General features: G+C 57.2%; 1 protein-coding gene across 4 annotated transcripts in view; it reads right to left on the bottom strand.

Moving 5' to 3' along the window:
* CD82 (CD82 molecule) overlaps positions 1-16976 on the bottom strand; it is a 56187-nt gene that overhangs the window by 11648 nt on the left and 27563 nt on the right. For all 4 annotated transcript variants that reach the window (XM_043481920.1, XM_043481919.1, XM_043481918.1 and 1 more), the window contains exons 2-5: positions 12539-12621; positions 7563-7635; positions 2580-2704; positions 2357-2431 (exon numbers count right to left, since the gene is read on the bottom strand). In XM_043481920.1, the coding sequence (XP_043337855.1) occupies positions 2357-2431; positions 2580-2704; positions 7563-7635; positions 12539-12601 (336 nt within the window). In that variant the 5' untranslated portion in view covers positions 12602-12621. The remainder of the gene's footprint in view (positions 1-2356; positions 2432-2579; positions 2705-7562; positions 7636-12538; positions 12622-16976) is intronic.

Below are 16976 nucleotides of genomic sequence, written 5' to 3'. Positions count from 1 at the left end.
TACTGTGAGATGGGACAACACGGGGGTGAAGAGGTGGACTGCCCAGCACCGTTTGACTAGCTTCTGAGTCACAGGAGCTGCTCACTGGGGACCAGTTCTCATCCACTCTCTTGGTAATGTGCCACTGACTGGGGCCCAGAGAAGCCCCAAGTGCCTCACGGGTGGAAATGAAGACCCAATCCTGCAACCCTTGCACTGGGAGAATAGCTTCCCTTCCCTCAACATCGGCTTTCTGTCTGGTAACCAAGCTAACTTCCTTTCATTTATTAAGCTGCTATTTTCCCTTTCACCTTGGCTGCCAGGAAGCTCAGTGTTCAAGTTAGCTCTAAGCTCCCATGAGTATCTTGTCCCCCAGCTCAGGAATAACATTTTTCTTTTCTCTTGGTGTGTCTTCTGACCTTTCTCATATTGATTTTAGCTGCTCTATGCCTACGTTAGAAGCTAGCTCCAGTGCTCCTAGGAAACAGACTGGGTAGATTATAAATAAGCAAAGCTGATTCAGGTAGGAAGCACTATAATGAAAATTTCACCAGCATGAACCAGGAAGCCAGGTTGCCTGGGTTCAAACCCTGGCCCTGCACTTACTAGCTGTGTGACCTTTGGCCCAGTGACCTAACCTCTCTGTGCCTTGGGTTCTACATCTGAAAATGAGGGTGCTCATACCCGTGACCTCAGAGGCTTGCTCTGAGGAACAAATAAATGCAGTATATACAGTGTTTAGTACCAGGCTTGTTCTAAATTCTATGAAGTATTACTTGATGATGTTGCTGTAATGTTTTCTCAACTTCGTTCCAAGAAAGATCTGTGGCAACGTGACCTTCAAGTGGTAAAATGTAGGAGTCCACATGGCCACTGGCTCTGCCAGCACTGTGGGTAGATGAGAATTGTAGTCCTGGAGGAAAGGCAGGATCCAGCCTCAGCCGGGCCCAGGGTGAACTCCGACTGGCCTCGTGGAGCCTGGGCCCTCACCTGGAGCGTGAGGAGGTGAGGCCCAGGAAAAGAAGGCATGGAGGGTGGCTGGCACTGAGCCCAGAACCTGGTGTGTGCTCAGTAGGGATCAGGGATAAGGGGCTATCGTTACTATCACTGATGCTGTCGTTGTTAATCATCTCTAAGCATCTGCTTCCCGGCCCATCAACATAAGACGTACAAGAGCTGCTGGGAGGACGAGATGAGATAATGTGCATAAAGCTTCTAGAAATTACCAAGTGCACAGGGTAGGTGCCCCATAATGCTAACTGTGACGGTCACAATCCACTGGCACACCCAGCGGCCAATAGGCAGCCTACTTCTCTCTTGCGTCTCTGTCTTTAGAGTCTGAAAGCTGGATACTCACTTTCTCAGCCTCCCTTGAAGCTAGGAGTGCCTTTAAAACTCAGTCTGGAGGAGACTGGTCGGGGGCTTGCTTTTCGGGTAAAAGGGATGGCCGTGGCTGGCACCGCCCCAGACCTGCTTGCTTGGTAAGGGGCTTGCTTTTCAGATAAAACAGATGGCCGTGGCTGGCACTGCCCCACTCCCTTTCTTCTGGCCACAGCAGCAGATGTTGGGCCTGGTGCTGTGGCAGCCATCTTGTGACCATGAGGTAAGTGGCTTGATGGAGGAAAGATGTCATGATGAGGATGCTGAACAGACAGCCAGAACCAGGGCCTCTTGAGCTTCCAAACCTGACTTCTGGTTAAATCAACAACATATGTCCTTAGAGTTTAAGCCCCAGTATGTCTGATTTTCTATTTCTTAACACTGAGGGTCTTCCCTCTGACATGGGAATAACGTTTTCATGGACCGTCTCCTCCCTGGGCCTCATCTGCGGACGAGATGCTGAGAATTGCGCTATGTGTTTTGCTAAGATAATCTCACTGAATCACTGCAGCAACCCTGAGAGTTAAATTATTAATGATGCCCGTTTACAGAAGGTGAAACAGGAACAGAGAGGCAAGCAGCTTGTCAGTGACCACACAGCTAGGAAGTGGTGGGGTCCAGTCAATACTGGGCCCAGCAGCGACTCCATCCACCTGTATTGTCTCCACTCCCCTAGCCTTCTGCCATGTGACCACAGGGAACCGGAGGCCCGGGAGGCTGACCTGGCACCTGCGAGTTTCCTTTTTTCTTTCTTTTGACTGTGACACATGGCTTGGGGGATCCTAGTTCCCCGACCAGGGACTGAACCCACACCCTTGGCCATGAAAGTATGGAGTCCTAAACACCATACCAGGAATTCCCCACCTTTGGGTTTCTCCATGACAACCACAAGGCCGCTTGTCTGTCCCCCACCCCCAGGCCACCCCCACCCCCAACCCTACCCACATGGCTAGTCCAGCCCAGGTCAGGGGTGAGGCCGGGGTCGGGGGGTGCTCACCTCGCCCATGTTGAAGTAGAAGAAGACCCCTGCAGTCACCTGGGCGATGAGGATCAGCAGGAGGAAGGCAAAGTACTGGGGACACAGAGCAGACACATAGTCAGCAGCAGGGTCCCCACCACGCCCCCCTCACCTCGATGCCCCCACCCAGACTGGGCCAGGGCCCCCCAGGCAGGATAAGGTGGGGGCGCTGGGTGGGCAGTGCTGGGGGGACCGTACTCACCATCCCCAGCAGGCAGCGGACCTCGTTGACGGCACCCAGGCAGCCCAGGAAGCCCATGACCATGGTGAGGGCCCCCACGCTGATGAAGACGTAGGCCGCCACCTTGAACGAGGTGGAGGAGGTCTCTGCCAGGGGAGAAGGACACTGGATTCAGCCTGCCTGTCTCGGCCTTGCTGAGTACAAGATTGGGGCAGGGCTGCAGCCACACCCCTGCCGTGGGGTCGGAACACTGGGGTCAGCCATCCAGCCAGGCACCTGCTCCCTCCCCTGCTTTGGAGGTGGCCTCCCCTAGATGCACGCCCCGCCCCCATCCCTGCTTTACTTTTTGTCCTTAGCACTTAGGGGACTGAAAAGACTCCAGTTTTACTGGCTTCCCTTGCTCATGGTCTGCGACTCCGAGGAGCCTGTAAGCTGCACCAGGGCAGGGACCGGTCCCTGCTGAAACCCCGCCCCCGGACAGCGTCCAGCACAGCAAAGTGTTGTAGGAGTCACTGCTGAATTAACAAAACAGACTGGCAGGTTCCGCTGGGGCTACGGGCACTGATCACCTTCCTCCGTGTCCACAAACAACAAACGCGGCCCCTCTTGTCCACTCGCTATGCCTCGGGGCTTCACATGTCTGCCAGAACTCTGCCTGGCAGGCACCAGCGTGCCCATCTCACAGATGAGGACACTGAGGCTCAGAAAGGCACATCAGTAAGGGCCAGAGCTGGGATTTGCAAACAGGCAGACCCAATACTTCGGCCACCTGATGTGAAGAACAGACTCACTGGAAAAGACTCTGATGCTGGGAAAGACTGAAGGTGAGAGGAGAAGGGGGTGACAGAGGATGAGATGGTCAGATGGCATCACTGACCCAATCGACATGAGTTTGAGCAACCTCCAGGAGACAGTGAAGGAGAGGGAAGCCTGGTGTGCTGCAGTCCATGGGGTCGCAAAGAGTAGGACACGACTTAGCGACTGAACAACAGACCCCCAGCGCCAGGCTCTTTCCACTTCTGCGCGGGGCGTGCGTACTGACGCAGGTATGTCCCTCCTTCATTTGTTCAGCCCACAGAGATTTGCCAGGAATCACTGCATGCCAGGCGCTATGCCAACTGCTCCGTATGCAGCGGTCAGTCAACCTGCTGAGGTCCCCACCCCACAAAGGGGACGTGTGGTGGGGTGGGGGGTGTGAAAGGCCATGAAGACACTGAGGCTGGCTAAGGTCGAGTGAGCAGGGCAGGCGCCTGATGCGGGAGGAAGCGTGGTGCATGGGAAGACGGAAAAGAAGGTAAGAGAGAGAGGAGTCTGACAGGGATATGCGGGTGGCGGGGGTGGGGGCAGTGCCTAATGGCAATGATGGAGCCCCCCCAGGAGGATGGGGGTCAGAAATCTCGACCAGCATTCCCCAAGAATCCCAGCAGATCACGCAGGGAAGAGCTCACGTCCTCCTCCAGCCCCTAGGTGTGGGGTGTGGGGAGTCCTTTCCAAACCCCGAGGCTATGACGTGCCAGGAGTGGGGGGCGCGCCTCCCCTGGGCAGGCGGCTGCGGGCACTCTCCTCTGACAGCCCCAGGCGCTGCAGGGAAGCTGGTGAAGCACCCTCAGGGTGGGGGTGCTTCCAGAGGTTCCTGGGTCCACCGCAGCCAGGCGGACTTTGCCGGAGACAACCAGGAATCTGCCTGTTGGTTGTGCTTTCCCGATGACTTGGGCACGGCCAGAGCTGCCAGCGGGCTGACCGACCATGACTCCTGGGGCAGGGGGGTCCCTCAGAGGGGCTGGGATCCCCACCTCGGCCACAGAGGGGGCGTGTGGGCCCTTAAGGAATGACCACAAAGCTGGCGCGTGGGTGGGTAGGAGGGGGTGATCCAGCTCCACTTCCTGGGCACAGACAGAAGGTTCTGGAGCTGAGGAAATGCCCTGGCCAGCCCACCTCACACAGGCATCAGGACAGGGCGAACACCCAGCCCAGCTCCTTAAGGAGACCCGGAGAAGCTGATCAGAGGCGCCGGGGGGTGAGTGAGGAGACTTCCCTCTTACTCCAGGCCCTCACCGCCCGGGCTCTCAGCCACCAGCAAGAGCAGGGGAAGGCGGTCAAATTTTGCTTTTTCTTAAACTTCCTGGGTTTGGGTTTCAGCAAGCCCTCCCAGTGAGTCCTCCTCCCCCAACATCCACGGAATCCACGGTGTGCCAGCCCCGAAGAAGGCCCTTTATCCAAACCATGCTGCTGAAATTCTGCCACGACCCAGGGAAGGTGGCTCCACACCCTGATCTGCCTGTCAGAGCCCGGAGCAGCTGGGAGGCTGCAGATGGGCCCCAGGGGCAGGGCTGGGGGCTGAGAGCCTGCCACTGCCGCCAGCACTCGGGGCCTTCTCCGGGGAGGCCAGCCGGGGCGCGGGGTCTCTGTTTCCCAGAGCGTTTTGCCAGGGCCAGTCCTTGTCCTCCTCCAGGGCCTCAGGCTGGTCCTGATCTGAGCAACCTGACTTAGGCAGGGGGCACGTGGACAGCCCAGGTCCTGTGCTCCAAGACCTGCATCCTCTTGGTCTTGGGTCTCAGAGGTACCAGTGAAGTGGACAGGAAGTAGCCCAAACCTCCCAAAGTGACCAAGGACCACGCAAGGTCAGTTGCTACTTAACCCCAACTTTGCTGCTAATAGGCTCTGAGCCCTGTGGGGTGTGGGCAGGCCATTTTCTGGGCTTCTGGTTTCTGTTTTTTTTTTTCTTTTTTCCCTCTGTGAAATAAAACTAGTAATTCCGGCTTCTTAAAGATGTTCTAAGGATCAGATGGTATCCTAAACTGATTTAACAATCATTTATGGAGGGTTTACGATTTACTAGAAACCCTTCTCAACACGTTCAGACATTAACTTGCCTAATTTCTCAGGATGGACTTTATGACGCGGTCTATTATTATCTTCATATTGCAGATGAGGAGGTACAGAGGGTGGAGTAACTTGCCCAGGATCGCACAGCCGGTAGATAGCAGAGCCGGGCCTGGAAGCCTGGCATCGGGCTGGGGGCTCTGCGTCCTGACCCGCCGTGCTGGCTTCTGCTCCTGAAGGAAGGGCGTGCCACAGGGCCCGGGGTTCGGGGGCTCAGGCATGGGGGCTCAGGAGCCATGCCCCCTGGTTCCCACCCGTCCCCCGCCTCAGCTGTGCCCGTGGACAAGTTACTACCTTTCCCCTCAATTTCCTCCGTTGTAAAACGGGGCTAGTAACGCTCAGCCCCAGGGCCTCCCAGTGAGGATTCGATGCGGGGAGGGGAGAGCTGTGTCATGCAGGCCTGGCACACAGGGGGCCCGGCTCCTGGTTCTGACTCTCACTTGCTGCGAGACTCTTAGCAAGTCTTCTTCTGCCCTTTCTCTGAGCCTCAGTTACTCAAGGGTATGGTGACTGGGCTAACAAATTAGTGTTTCTGAACGCTGGCTGCCCGGGGAACCCCCCAGGAAGATTTTTAAAAGCCTGGGTGCTCTGGGGCTCCACCCACACACCTGGAGTCAGATCCCTTGGGGGTGGGGTCAGGCCTTGGTATCTGTAAAATCACTCGGGTGCATCCAGGGGGCCTCCAAAGCCTGGCTAGTTTGAGATTCTCAGCCCTGAACAGGGAGGACCCCGGGAGTACCGGGCAGGTGGGGTGCAGAGGGCAGAAACGCGGTGGGCGGGCTGGGCTGAGACTTTGCCCCGAGGCACAGTGCCCGCTGGGTGTGCACCACGGCCCAGGAAGCGGGGAGCCTGGGCCGAGCGAGTGGGCCAGGGAGAACGTGTTCCATCCTCCTTGCGGGGAGCGCGTGGGGAGTGTGGGTACCCGGCTGCAGCAGGAAACCCAATCCTTAGCCCCCCGATGGGGAGCAGTCCATGCTCCCCACCCTCAGCAGAAGTCAGGACTGAGCCCCAGACAGCAGTGGGTATGGTGGAGGGGGGATCACCCTTACTTCCCTTCCCTTCACGTCCGAGGGGAGGCTCAGCCCCCGGGGCCCCCTCCATCACCCATCCTAGCCTGGTTCCGTTTCATTCAAATCAAGCAGCTGTCACGGGCCTGAGTCCAAACCTGCTGCCCCGGGCAGCTGCTGGGAGGGGAAGTGAGCCAAGGACCCGCTCGCCGAGGGGCGTGGCATCGCTGGACTCTGCTCTCTGCCTCCGTCCCACCTCAGGACGTCCACCGGAGGCTAGCTCAGCAAGCCTGGCAGGCTTCCTGGAGGAGGCAGCGAGAAGACCAGAGAAGGCCTCCTGTTGTCCTGGCAGGGGAACCTTGGGCTTCTTCCCCTCCAGCTTCAAGAGGGAGACAAGGGGCTTCCCCTACCATCTGGACTAAAGCTCTGGGGGGTTCGAGTCCCACACCCGTCACTCCAAGGCTGGGTGAACCTCAGCCGGGGATGTTACCTCTCTGAGCCTCACTTCTTCATTTGAAAGGCAGGAAGTTCCTACTGCCCGAGGCTGCTGTAAGGTTAAGGCAGTTTATCTATGCCAAACGCTTGGCTCCATGCCTGGCACACTGTGACCACAAACCGTAGATGCTGGCCTGGCGCCTCCTCATCACTGCACTTGCCTGGCCCACCTGGCCGGGGCCAGGCACATAGTAGGTGCTTCGTGCATACCTGACGATCTACCACTCCTGGCTTTTCTTCTGAACTGGGAAAGGGAGGCACTACTGCCCATGTGTTGCTGAGCAGGCAAGTGGAGGCATGGAGGAGATAAGAGGCTTTCTCAAGTTCAGGGCAGAGGGAAGGGGCCAGGATGGAGAACAAGCCTCTCTCATCCCCCAGCGTTCTCCAGACAACAGCAGCTTTGTTTAGAGAGGGAGAGAAAATTCCTTCTGAAAACCCCTGCAGAGAGGCCCGGGGGCAGAGTGGTCAGCAGCGGGACCTGGGCAAGGCAGGCCCCGAGGGCAGCTGAAAAAGGGAGGGACGGGCTGTGAGGGTCAAATATTTGTGGGAGCAGCCCTGACTGCTGCCCCGCCCCTCGTTCAGAGGCAGCTGGGCCAGCGGGGGGTAGAGGGGTCCTTACGTAAGATGGAGATGAAACTGTTCTTGTCGACCAGGATCCATATCCCGAAGCCCAGGATCACCGCACCCAGGACCTGGAAGAAGAAAGCGGCAGTTAATGGGGTCCCCTCCCAGCTGTCCCTGGGTGGGGTGGGCCACATCCATCTTTGCCCAGCCCAGGATGTCAGGGTGGCCTCAGGCCCCGAACCCCAGCTGCAACCAACTCCAGCAATCCAGAGAGCAGGCCATGAGTGGGGAGTCCCTCCTCACTGGGTGCGGTCAAACCGAGGGTGCCTCCTCCTGCCAGGGGACCCTCCTACTCATCTCCTGGCCCTTCCCCAGCTTGGGGGCTGGGGGCTTCCCAAATAAGCCAGGCTCCGGGGCACTTGGAGCCCTCGGCAGACTTGATCATTGAAGCTCAACCTGTCCTCAGATCTCTCGGCTCCAAGACCACTTTTCATGGAAGACTTCCTGACCCCCAGCCAACTAAGGGGCCTCAGCTGCGGGGCAACCACCACGGGACCCTTCTTAAACCCGCTGAACCCACTGGGTTTAACCCTGCCGCATTCTCCCTGGACTGTGAGCTCCCTGAGTGGTGGGCTGGGTTGCATGCAGCCTGTGGACCTGGGCACCTATTGTACCAGGAGCAAAGGACTCAGCGGGAGACTGAGTTCATGAATCAGACTGTGTACACACAAGATTAGAAAAGGAAAGGGATGGGGTGTGTGGTGGGGGGTGGCCGTGTAGGTCCAGACCCAGGGATTTCCTGCCTCCCTTCCCTGCACCAGTGGGCAGACCCACAACCTGAGCCTATCTTCCCAGGTGGAACCCCCACCAAGATCCACCCTCCCATCTAGCCAGCTAAATGTGGACAAGGGCCCACAGTCAGGGCCAAAGCACAGATTCCCTTAAGGGGATGGAGGTGGGGAGGCCTGCATCACCCTGTAAGACTGGTCTTCCCCTGCGGTCTGGCTTGGGTCCTTCTTGGGGATAACCCACCTTCAGGGTCCCAGCGTGTCACCATGCCCCTTTACCACCAGCCCTGGGCTCCGGCCTTAGTCATCATCCCATAATCTCAGGGGCTAGGCCAGCAGCTGCTGATAAAGCCCTCAGCCTGGAATGAGCCCCTTGGCCTCAGGGGCTTCGTCAGTCTTGCTCTACAGTTATTAAAAACCAGAGCTGTGGCCCTGGGTAAGGTGAATGGGCATTTGCCTCACAGGGAAAAATTCAGGGGACACCAAAACCACTCAGTAACCAAGAAAAATGAGTTTATAGCTATCATTTTTAAGAAACAAAACCTCATGAGGAAAAAAATATCAATCTTTTAAATAAAGACAGGCTTGGTGTTAACTGCTTTTGCCTTTTGAAAAGGCGCAGGGCCCCAATGTGGTGGGCTATTGCTGACCCCAAAGCAAGTACCTTGCTCGCCTCACCCTTAAAGACAACACCCCTTAAGGACAACAGCAGCTGCGGCCAGGAAGTGGAAAGAACAATGACCTCCCGACATTTGTCCCCAGCAACTCACTTGTCGCCTCCTCTCTCCCTGTCAGATGGGCCCTGTTATTGTCCTCATTTTACAGACGGGGAAACTGGGGTCCTGACCTTGCCTGAGGTCACCCAATTCACCCCCCAGGGGCTCAACGTCAGGTCTGAATGTACAGCTTGGTCACGTGGCGGCAAACCAGGGCCAGGGATTCTGGGGGTCTCTCACGCGCCTCGGCCCAGAAAGCCAGCCCCTGAAGACAGGAAAACTCCTGGGACCCTGGGGGTTGAGTGCGGGAAAGGGTGGGGCGAGGGTCCACCCGTAAGTGGGGGGCATCTCAGACCACACAGCTTGCTGGGAGGAACGTGGGCTTGACAGGGCCTGGCGGCTAGGTTTCCAAAGACTCCCGAACCCCTCCCCACCCCAGCCAAGCACCCCAGCATGGCTGGCCCGGGGTCTGCCCTGCACTCACACCCACACGAAGGAGCCCATCTGCTCACCTGCACTCACGGGGCGGGGCTGCAGGAAGAACTGCCCTTCCAGAGAATGCAAGACAGGGCGGGAAATTCCCTCTGGGCAAATATTTTACCCCCAATAGAGTAAAATCCCAGACTGCCCAGCTGGGCTCAGCTCGCCTCCAGGAGCCCAGGGAGCGAAGTGCCTGGCACTATCTTTTCGGCTCCTCTGCAGGTCTGGGGACTATGGCCTGACTGCTCGCCAGGTGTGGCTGGATCCGCGCCAGGCCACGGGACAGCCGGGAGCGAGGCCAGGTCAGGGGGCCGAGCACCATGACACACCCCCTTTCTCTATGAACCCAGACTGGGGCCACGGGGCACACCCCACATGAACACCCCTCCCCAGACCCACCAGAGCCTCCTGACAGGAGCCAGGTGCCTCCCAGGCCAGCATCCTACCATCAGAAAGGCCACGGCACCCGCAGCCTCAAAGTTTCTTTAGCTCTGAGAAAAGCTGATGACGGGGTAATTTTCTGGGGAGTTCGGGGTCACAAGGGAGGGTAGGCCAGGGTATACACGTGGACCCGTGTGCATACGTGAGAACATACGGCAGCCAGAGCGATTTTGCCAAACCACAAGTTCAATCACGTAACCGCTTCCCGCTGTGCAGGAAACACAGACCCAGATCCTTCCTGGAAGGGCTGAGAGAGGCTCGCTGGGACCCACTCCCCCACTGCTGGACTTCCGGTCCTGCTGGGGGACCGCGCGCCCCAGCCGCACATGTAACTGCAGGGCGCTCTCGCTGACTGCCCCGACAAGGTCAGTTGCCTTGTTATCTGCTCTCTTAGGGACCACGTCCTTCATTCCCAGTATCTCCAGCAACTGCAGTATTATTGTCCACTTGAGCCAGTATTTGATGGAAGCCCATCACCCCTCGGACCACGAGCGCCGCGAGTGCAGAAGCCACAGCTCTTCCACCAAGTGAATGTGGCACCCAGGATGGAATCTGAATACACAGGGCGGTCTAGTATACCCTTGGCGGATGAGTGACGAGTGATGGATAAATGGACACACACACACACACACACACACACTGTCTCCTTTCATTCTCTCTTTTCTCTCTCACCCTCCTGAGATAAAAAGCTCCCCCTCTCTCCCACCACAGCCCCCCTCCATATCCTGATGAGCCCTCCTGGGCCCCGGAACCTGGGGAGGGAACACCTGCTTCCTGCCAGTGTCCTGGAGCAGCTGGGAGGAGATGAAGCGAGACCAACCCTCAGAGCGCGGCCCGAGGGAAGCTCGTCCAGGCTCTGGTTCTGTGGGAAGCCTGGAAGTGGAAGGGACACCCTGGCCCCAAACCCTCAACCCCTCTCCCTTCCTCCGTGAAGTCCCCGCCTCCCTCCCTCCCGCTGCGTGGGGGGAGAGGGGCTGTCTGTGTCCCTGTGTCCCCAGGCCCTGCCACCTCCGAGGCTGTAGCCCAGACTCCCCGCTCCGGCTCCAAGAGCCCCAGGAACAGAACCATCGGCTCCCACACTCCACCCCCCATCCTGGCTGGCTGGCCCTTAAAGCTGGGCCTCAGCCCGGGAGCACAGTGCCTGCCAGGGAAGGCGTGGTTCTGGCTGTGTGGGCAGCCAATTTCCAGAAGCCTGGCCCCGCTGGGAGGGCCCTGACCACCGAGCTGGGAAACTCAGGTGCCCGGGCCCTGCGGCCATCAGTGGAGGGCCGGAGCGGCATTGCGGCCTCAACAGCATCCTTGAGGCGGGGAAGGTGGGCCGGAGCCAGGGTGGACCTGCTTCAGGGTGGGCAGCACCAGGGCCGTCCATGCCCATGCAAGTGTGTGCATGCATGTGGGTGCATGTGTGTGCCAGCAACACACCTCTAAACATCTGTGTGTTGGGTTAAAGTTATGAGAGGGAGTTTAGAATGATGCTTTATTTTCCAAACTTTCTATACTCCTGTGTAGCTTGTAATGTAAAAAAACATTTTTTCCACCAGGAATTCATTGTAGAAAATTTGAAAAATGCAGAGAAGCAAAAAGAATGAGACCAAAAATCTCAGGAATCCCAATATGAACATTCAGAGGTATTTTCTGTTCCTCTCAAAAATATTCACGTATACATACCTTTTTAAAATAAAATCGAGTCATAATAAACATCCTATAAAAAATTCTAACAGTATCGGTGAACCAATAGCGTGAGAGGCCACAGCCCTGCCGCACCACTCCTTTAGCGGTCCCTCCAGTCCGCTCTCCACCCACCCCGACGCCCGTCACACACTCACTCTCACATACCACTCAGGCATTCACTCACACACCCACATGCACTCACACAAACAGACACACGCTCACATATCCCCTACACACTCACACGTAATCTCACTACACTCACACACATATACACTCGCCCACAAGCGTGTGCACACACACACACACACACACACTCATTCCATCCTGGCAACTCCGAGGCAGGAGGCGTCCTCCTGTGCCAGACCAGAGATGAAAACCAAGGCCCCGGGAAAAGCAGCTCCGGATGTGCACGGGGCCTACAGCTGGGCGGCCCGCGGCCCGTGAGGCCTGCAGGGTGGGCCTGGGGAGGGGCGACGGGGTCCTCACTCTGGCCCAGAGCCCCGCCTCCTCTTGCCCACCCTCTGGGAGCTCAGGGCAGCGGGGAACACCCCTCACCATGTGGGTGGGGGCACAGTGGCGGCAGCTGAGACCCAGACCTGCCACAGGCAGATCCCTCAGGGCGGGCGGAGGAGGATGGGCAGTCAGGACCGGACAAGGAAGATGCCGCTCTCCCCACGCCCACCTCCCGCCCGGGTCGCCCCCGAGGCCTCAGCGGAGCTCCGGGGGAGGGAAAGGCTGGGGCAAGGGCCCAGTGTTCTGCCTCCGCGCCAGCTGGGAACGCTGGGAATCTCCTTCCACCCCCACCTGCTTCCATTTCCAATGGTCTGCCTGAGGCCCCAGCCCACCACCAGCCCCAGGCTGGAAGGTCTTGCACTGGGATGCCCCCAGGAAGAGAGTCTCTTTCGGAGGCCGTGGGGGGCGCGGGTCATACTTACAAAGAAGAGCAAGTTGAAGAGGAAGAGGAAGTACTTGGTGACTTTGATGCAAGCTGACCCCATCCCGTCAGTCCTGGAGCTCCCTGGGGACAGGAGAGAAGGCAGGTTGGTCAGTGCTGGGCAGGGCCTGGGCTGGGGGAGGAGAGGGAACAGACGCTGACGGACACCCCAAAGCCACTGACCCTCGATCACCCCCGCTCACCCTCGCCACAACCTCACGATGTAGGTGCTGACGACGTCAGGTCCTATTACAGGGGACCCCGAGGCCGAGAGGTGAGATGACCCGCCCAAAGCCACGCTGCGGTGGGGTGAGGGTGTGGGTGGCAGTTAGGGTCTGGCTCAGCCACTCCACCAGGGCCGGGGCCTACAGGAAAGTTATGAACGATAACCCTCAGGCTCCCTGAGGTCAGAAAACCAGGAATGACTAACGGCCAGCCTTCAGGCCCCACGGGGCCAAGGGAGCCAGCAAAGGCAGCTGGGGCTGAGACAGCTGGCCTGGGACAGCTGCAGGGGCCGAGCTGGCCTGGGGGTGGGGACGTAGGCACCAGACCCTGTTCCCACTGCCCCGTGGAGGGGGGGAGAAGCAGGCCACGGAGCAGAGGGAACAGGGGGCACGAGGTGTGCGCATCATCCCTTCTTCCTCCTGTAAGGGTGAAAGGCTATCCTGAGCCTTGTGACTCCCCCGTCCACGTGGAGGTCCCCTCACCCTGGTCTAATCCATCCTTGTTGCCAAATGGGAGCTCAGCTTCCATTTTCTACACCTCCAGGGACCAGGGTAGAGGAGTTAAGGGGGGAGATTCAAGCACCACATGGAACAAACCCGTCCGAGGAAGGAAAAGATGACCTGGGTGGTAGTGAGTGTCCTATCCCAAGTGGCATGCAAGCAACATCCGAATAACAACTAACGGGAATTCAAGTGCTGCACGGGGAGATTAGGCTGAACACTCCTCCAGGCTACCAGGGTCCAAGGCCTGGGTCTGAGAAATGTGGGAACAACAGTGACTCAGAGCCAGGGAAGTCCAGCCTCGGTAACTCCACCTGGGGCCTCCCCCAGGCCCAAAGGGGGAGAAAACAAGGGTTCGCCTCGTGTCAAGAGATCCAGAGATCTGAGATTCTGAAGCCAGGCCTGGCCCCAGGAAGGCCTGCTGGGGGTGTTCTCCATGAACGAGAACTATTGTTTTCTCTCCCCTCCCAGGGCAGCGCCTGACAACCACAGGCACTTAGCAAACTGGCACAGAACAAAACAGCAGGAGAAGAAAGCCTCTCGCCTAAGGAGGCGCGCTTCTCTTGCCCACCACGGCCCTGCTTGAATTTCCTGCCTGTGAAGGCAGAGGGGCTGCCCCAGGCTCAGCCCCAAGCCGCCTGTGGCTAAGTCATCCCTTCCTGAGAAGAACCCCACCACTTCGGGGAGTGGCGATGCTGGCTGCATTCTTGTGAAACTGGAGAAGTGTGGAAATGGTCGGTCCTTTGGCAATTGATGCCAGCCGGCACTGTTCAACAGGGAAAGGGGTTTCTGCCCTTTCTGGCTTCACATCCTCCGTTCAGGCCAGGTCTCCAGGGCAGCCTTGCAGGGTTGCAGGTGTTCAGAAAGGGGCGATTTTTAGACAAGGGTAACCACCTGGCCAGGGCTTCCCCAGTGGCTCAGCAGTAAAGAATCTACCTGCCAATGCAGGAGACTCGGGTTCAATCCCTGGGTCGGGAAGATCCCTTTGGAGAAGGAAAGGGCAATCTACTGCAGTATTCTTGCCCTGGAAATTCCATGGACAGTCCATAGGGTCCCCAAATAGTCAGACGTGGCTGAGTGACTAAACAAAAACCACCCCCTGGCCTCCCCCATGAACAGCACAGGCTCCAGGCAGCTGTCAGTGTGTGTCATCCCTTTAGTCCTCACGACCTGCCCAGAAGGTGTGGCGGGTCTTCCTCTCCAGTGGGGGCCAGGGGTAGGGGGAGGCAAGTGAAGCAACTCGTCCGAGTCACAGAGATCCTTAAGCAGTGGTATGGTATTTAAGCCCTAGAACTACCATATTCCAGTCTATTTGATGAGCATGGTATTGCTTTTTATTGATTTTTGTAAGGTGGCACTAGTAAAGAAGGGCTTCCCTGATAGCTCAGTTGGTAAAGAATCTGCCTGCAATGCAGGAGACCCTGGTTCAATTCCTCTGTTGGGAAGATCTGCTGGAGAAGGGAAAGGCTACCCACTCCAGTATTCTTGGGCTTCCCTGGGGGCTCAACTGGTAAAGAATCCCCTGCAGTGTGGGAGACCTGGGTTTGATCCCTGGATTGGGAAGATCCCCTGGAGAAGGGAAAGGCTACCCACTCCAGCAACCGGCCTGGAGAATTCCATGGACTGTATAGTCCATGGGGTCACAAAGAGTCAGACAGACTGAGCGACTTTCACTTTCATTTTTGGTCTTCCCTGTAGCTCAAATGGTAAAGAGTTTGCCTGCAACTCAGGAGACCCAGGTTCAATCCCTGGGTCGGAAAGATCCTCTGGAGAAGGAAATGGCAAGCCACTCCAGTATTCTTGCCTAGAGAATCCCATGGACAGAGGAGACTGGTGGGCTACAGTCCATGGGGTCGCAAAGAGTCGGACACAACTGAGCAACTAACACTAGTGGTAAAGAACCCGCCTGCCAATGCCGGAGACGTAAGAGATGCAGGTTTGATCCTGCGGTTGGGAAGAGCCCCTGGAGGAGGGCATGGCAAGCCACTCCAGTATTCTTGCCTGGAGAATCCCATGGACAGAGGAGCCTGGTGGGCTACAGTCCATGGGGTTGCAGAGTCGGACACGACTGAAGTGACTGAGCACACACGATAGCTCCAGACCCAAGGACCGTGAAGTGCTGCCTCCCAGGAGCGGCCCTGACTGCAGAAAGGGGTCTCTGGGATGGCTGGGGCTTCACTAAGTAGTTGGTGAGCACCAAGGCCACTGCTCAAAGGAGCTCTGGTTTGCAGGCAAGAAGGAGGCAGAGGCTCCTCGGCTGGGATTCCCTGATACCACAGGCAACCTCGCTGGTCTCTCTTCACGCACTCAAATTATACTAGGGGTTCAGCAAAGTAAGCCCTTCAGCATCCTATGAGCAAACTGGAGCTCAGAGGGGTGAAGGAGCTTGCCCAAGGTCATGGGTAAATGGGCCAGCAAGGACAGAACCCAGGCCTCCTGGCCCCTGAGGCCACATCCTCCTCTCCAGGAGGCAGCTGGATGGATTCAGATGCTTGAACAGGCAGCTGCATGATTGACAGGTAGGTTGGCCAATCAGGGAAAGCCCAGAGACTACCTGAGACTCACCTGAGGGAAGAGAAGGGGCTGAGAATTAGAGTCTGGGGCGATGGGTGGTTCCTGGACCTATCGGCCGAGATCCAGGATACAGAGTGTTTCTGCCCCGCGAGTGCTGGCACTACCCCTTAGAGAAACAGGGAGCAAGAGATGAACACGTCGTCCGTGCTGGGCAGAAGATGGGCAGTCCCACGAAGGGCTGGAAGTCAGCTCAGGCTGGGGACACGCCCAGGTTGCCCCTGATACAGGGTGACATCAACCTCAGTGAGACCACAACGACCACCAAGCCCCAAGGAGACCCCAAAGTCGGAATCCGAGGGCCTGGGGTCACACTCTAGGGGCCTGAACCTCAGTCTCTTTATCCAAAAGGAAAGAATAAGGGTTGGCGTAAGGCAGGGAGTGGCCAGTTAGGGCCTGTGGATCAAACCCAACCCACCCTCTAGATGCTGTAGAGCTCACAAGCTAAGAACAGATTTTACATTTTTAAGTAGTTAGAAAAGTAGAAAAGTCTCCCAGTCGTGTCTGACTCTTTGTGACCCCTGGAAGTCTCCAAGCCAGAATACTGGAGTGGGTAGCCTTTCCCTTCTCCAGGGGATCTTTCCAACCCAGGGGTCAAACCCAGGTCTCCCACATTGCAGGGGGATTCTTTACCAGCTGAGCCACAAGGGAAGCCCCAAATCATATCTTCCCTGACTGGGAACCATTTTAAGTAGGTGGGAAAAAATAAAAAGACTATCTTGTAACACATAAAATTCAAATAAATAAAGTTGTCCTGGGACCCAGCTATGCCCACCCTTTTATGTATTTGCCCATGATAGCTATCACAAGCAATGGCAAAGTGGACTGGTTGTGACAGAGACCACTGGCCTGCAAAGCCTGAAACATTCCCTGTCTGGCCTTTTATGGAAGTCTGCAGGCTCCTGGCGCAAGGGAGCAGATGGTACACACAAGTGTCTGGAAGAGATGGCAAGAACCAGGACTGCTGATAGCTTGGGATCTTGGCGGAGAGCGAGCTGCATGGCAGAAATTGAATAATCAGGAAGAAGATGCAGGATCCCTAGAGAAGGGTTCAAACCCTCGTTCTGCCAATGCATGGTCAGAGAAGGGACTCATGGGGTCTTGATGCCCAGTGGAAGCCCGTGTTATAAAGAAAAGTGAGGT

This window comes from Cervus canadensis, chromosome 11, assembly GCF_019320065.1.
Source record: "Cervus canadensis isolate Bull #8, Minnesota chromosome 11, ASM1932006v1, whole genome shotgun sequence".
NCBI lineage: Eukaryota > Metazoa > Chordata > Mammalia > Artiodactyla > Cervidae > Cervus > Cervus canadensis.
This window is presented reverse-complemented; position numbering and strand designations above follow the sequence as displayed.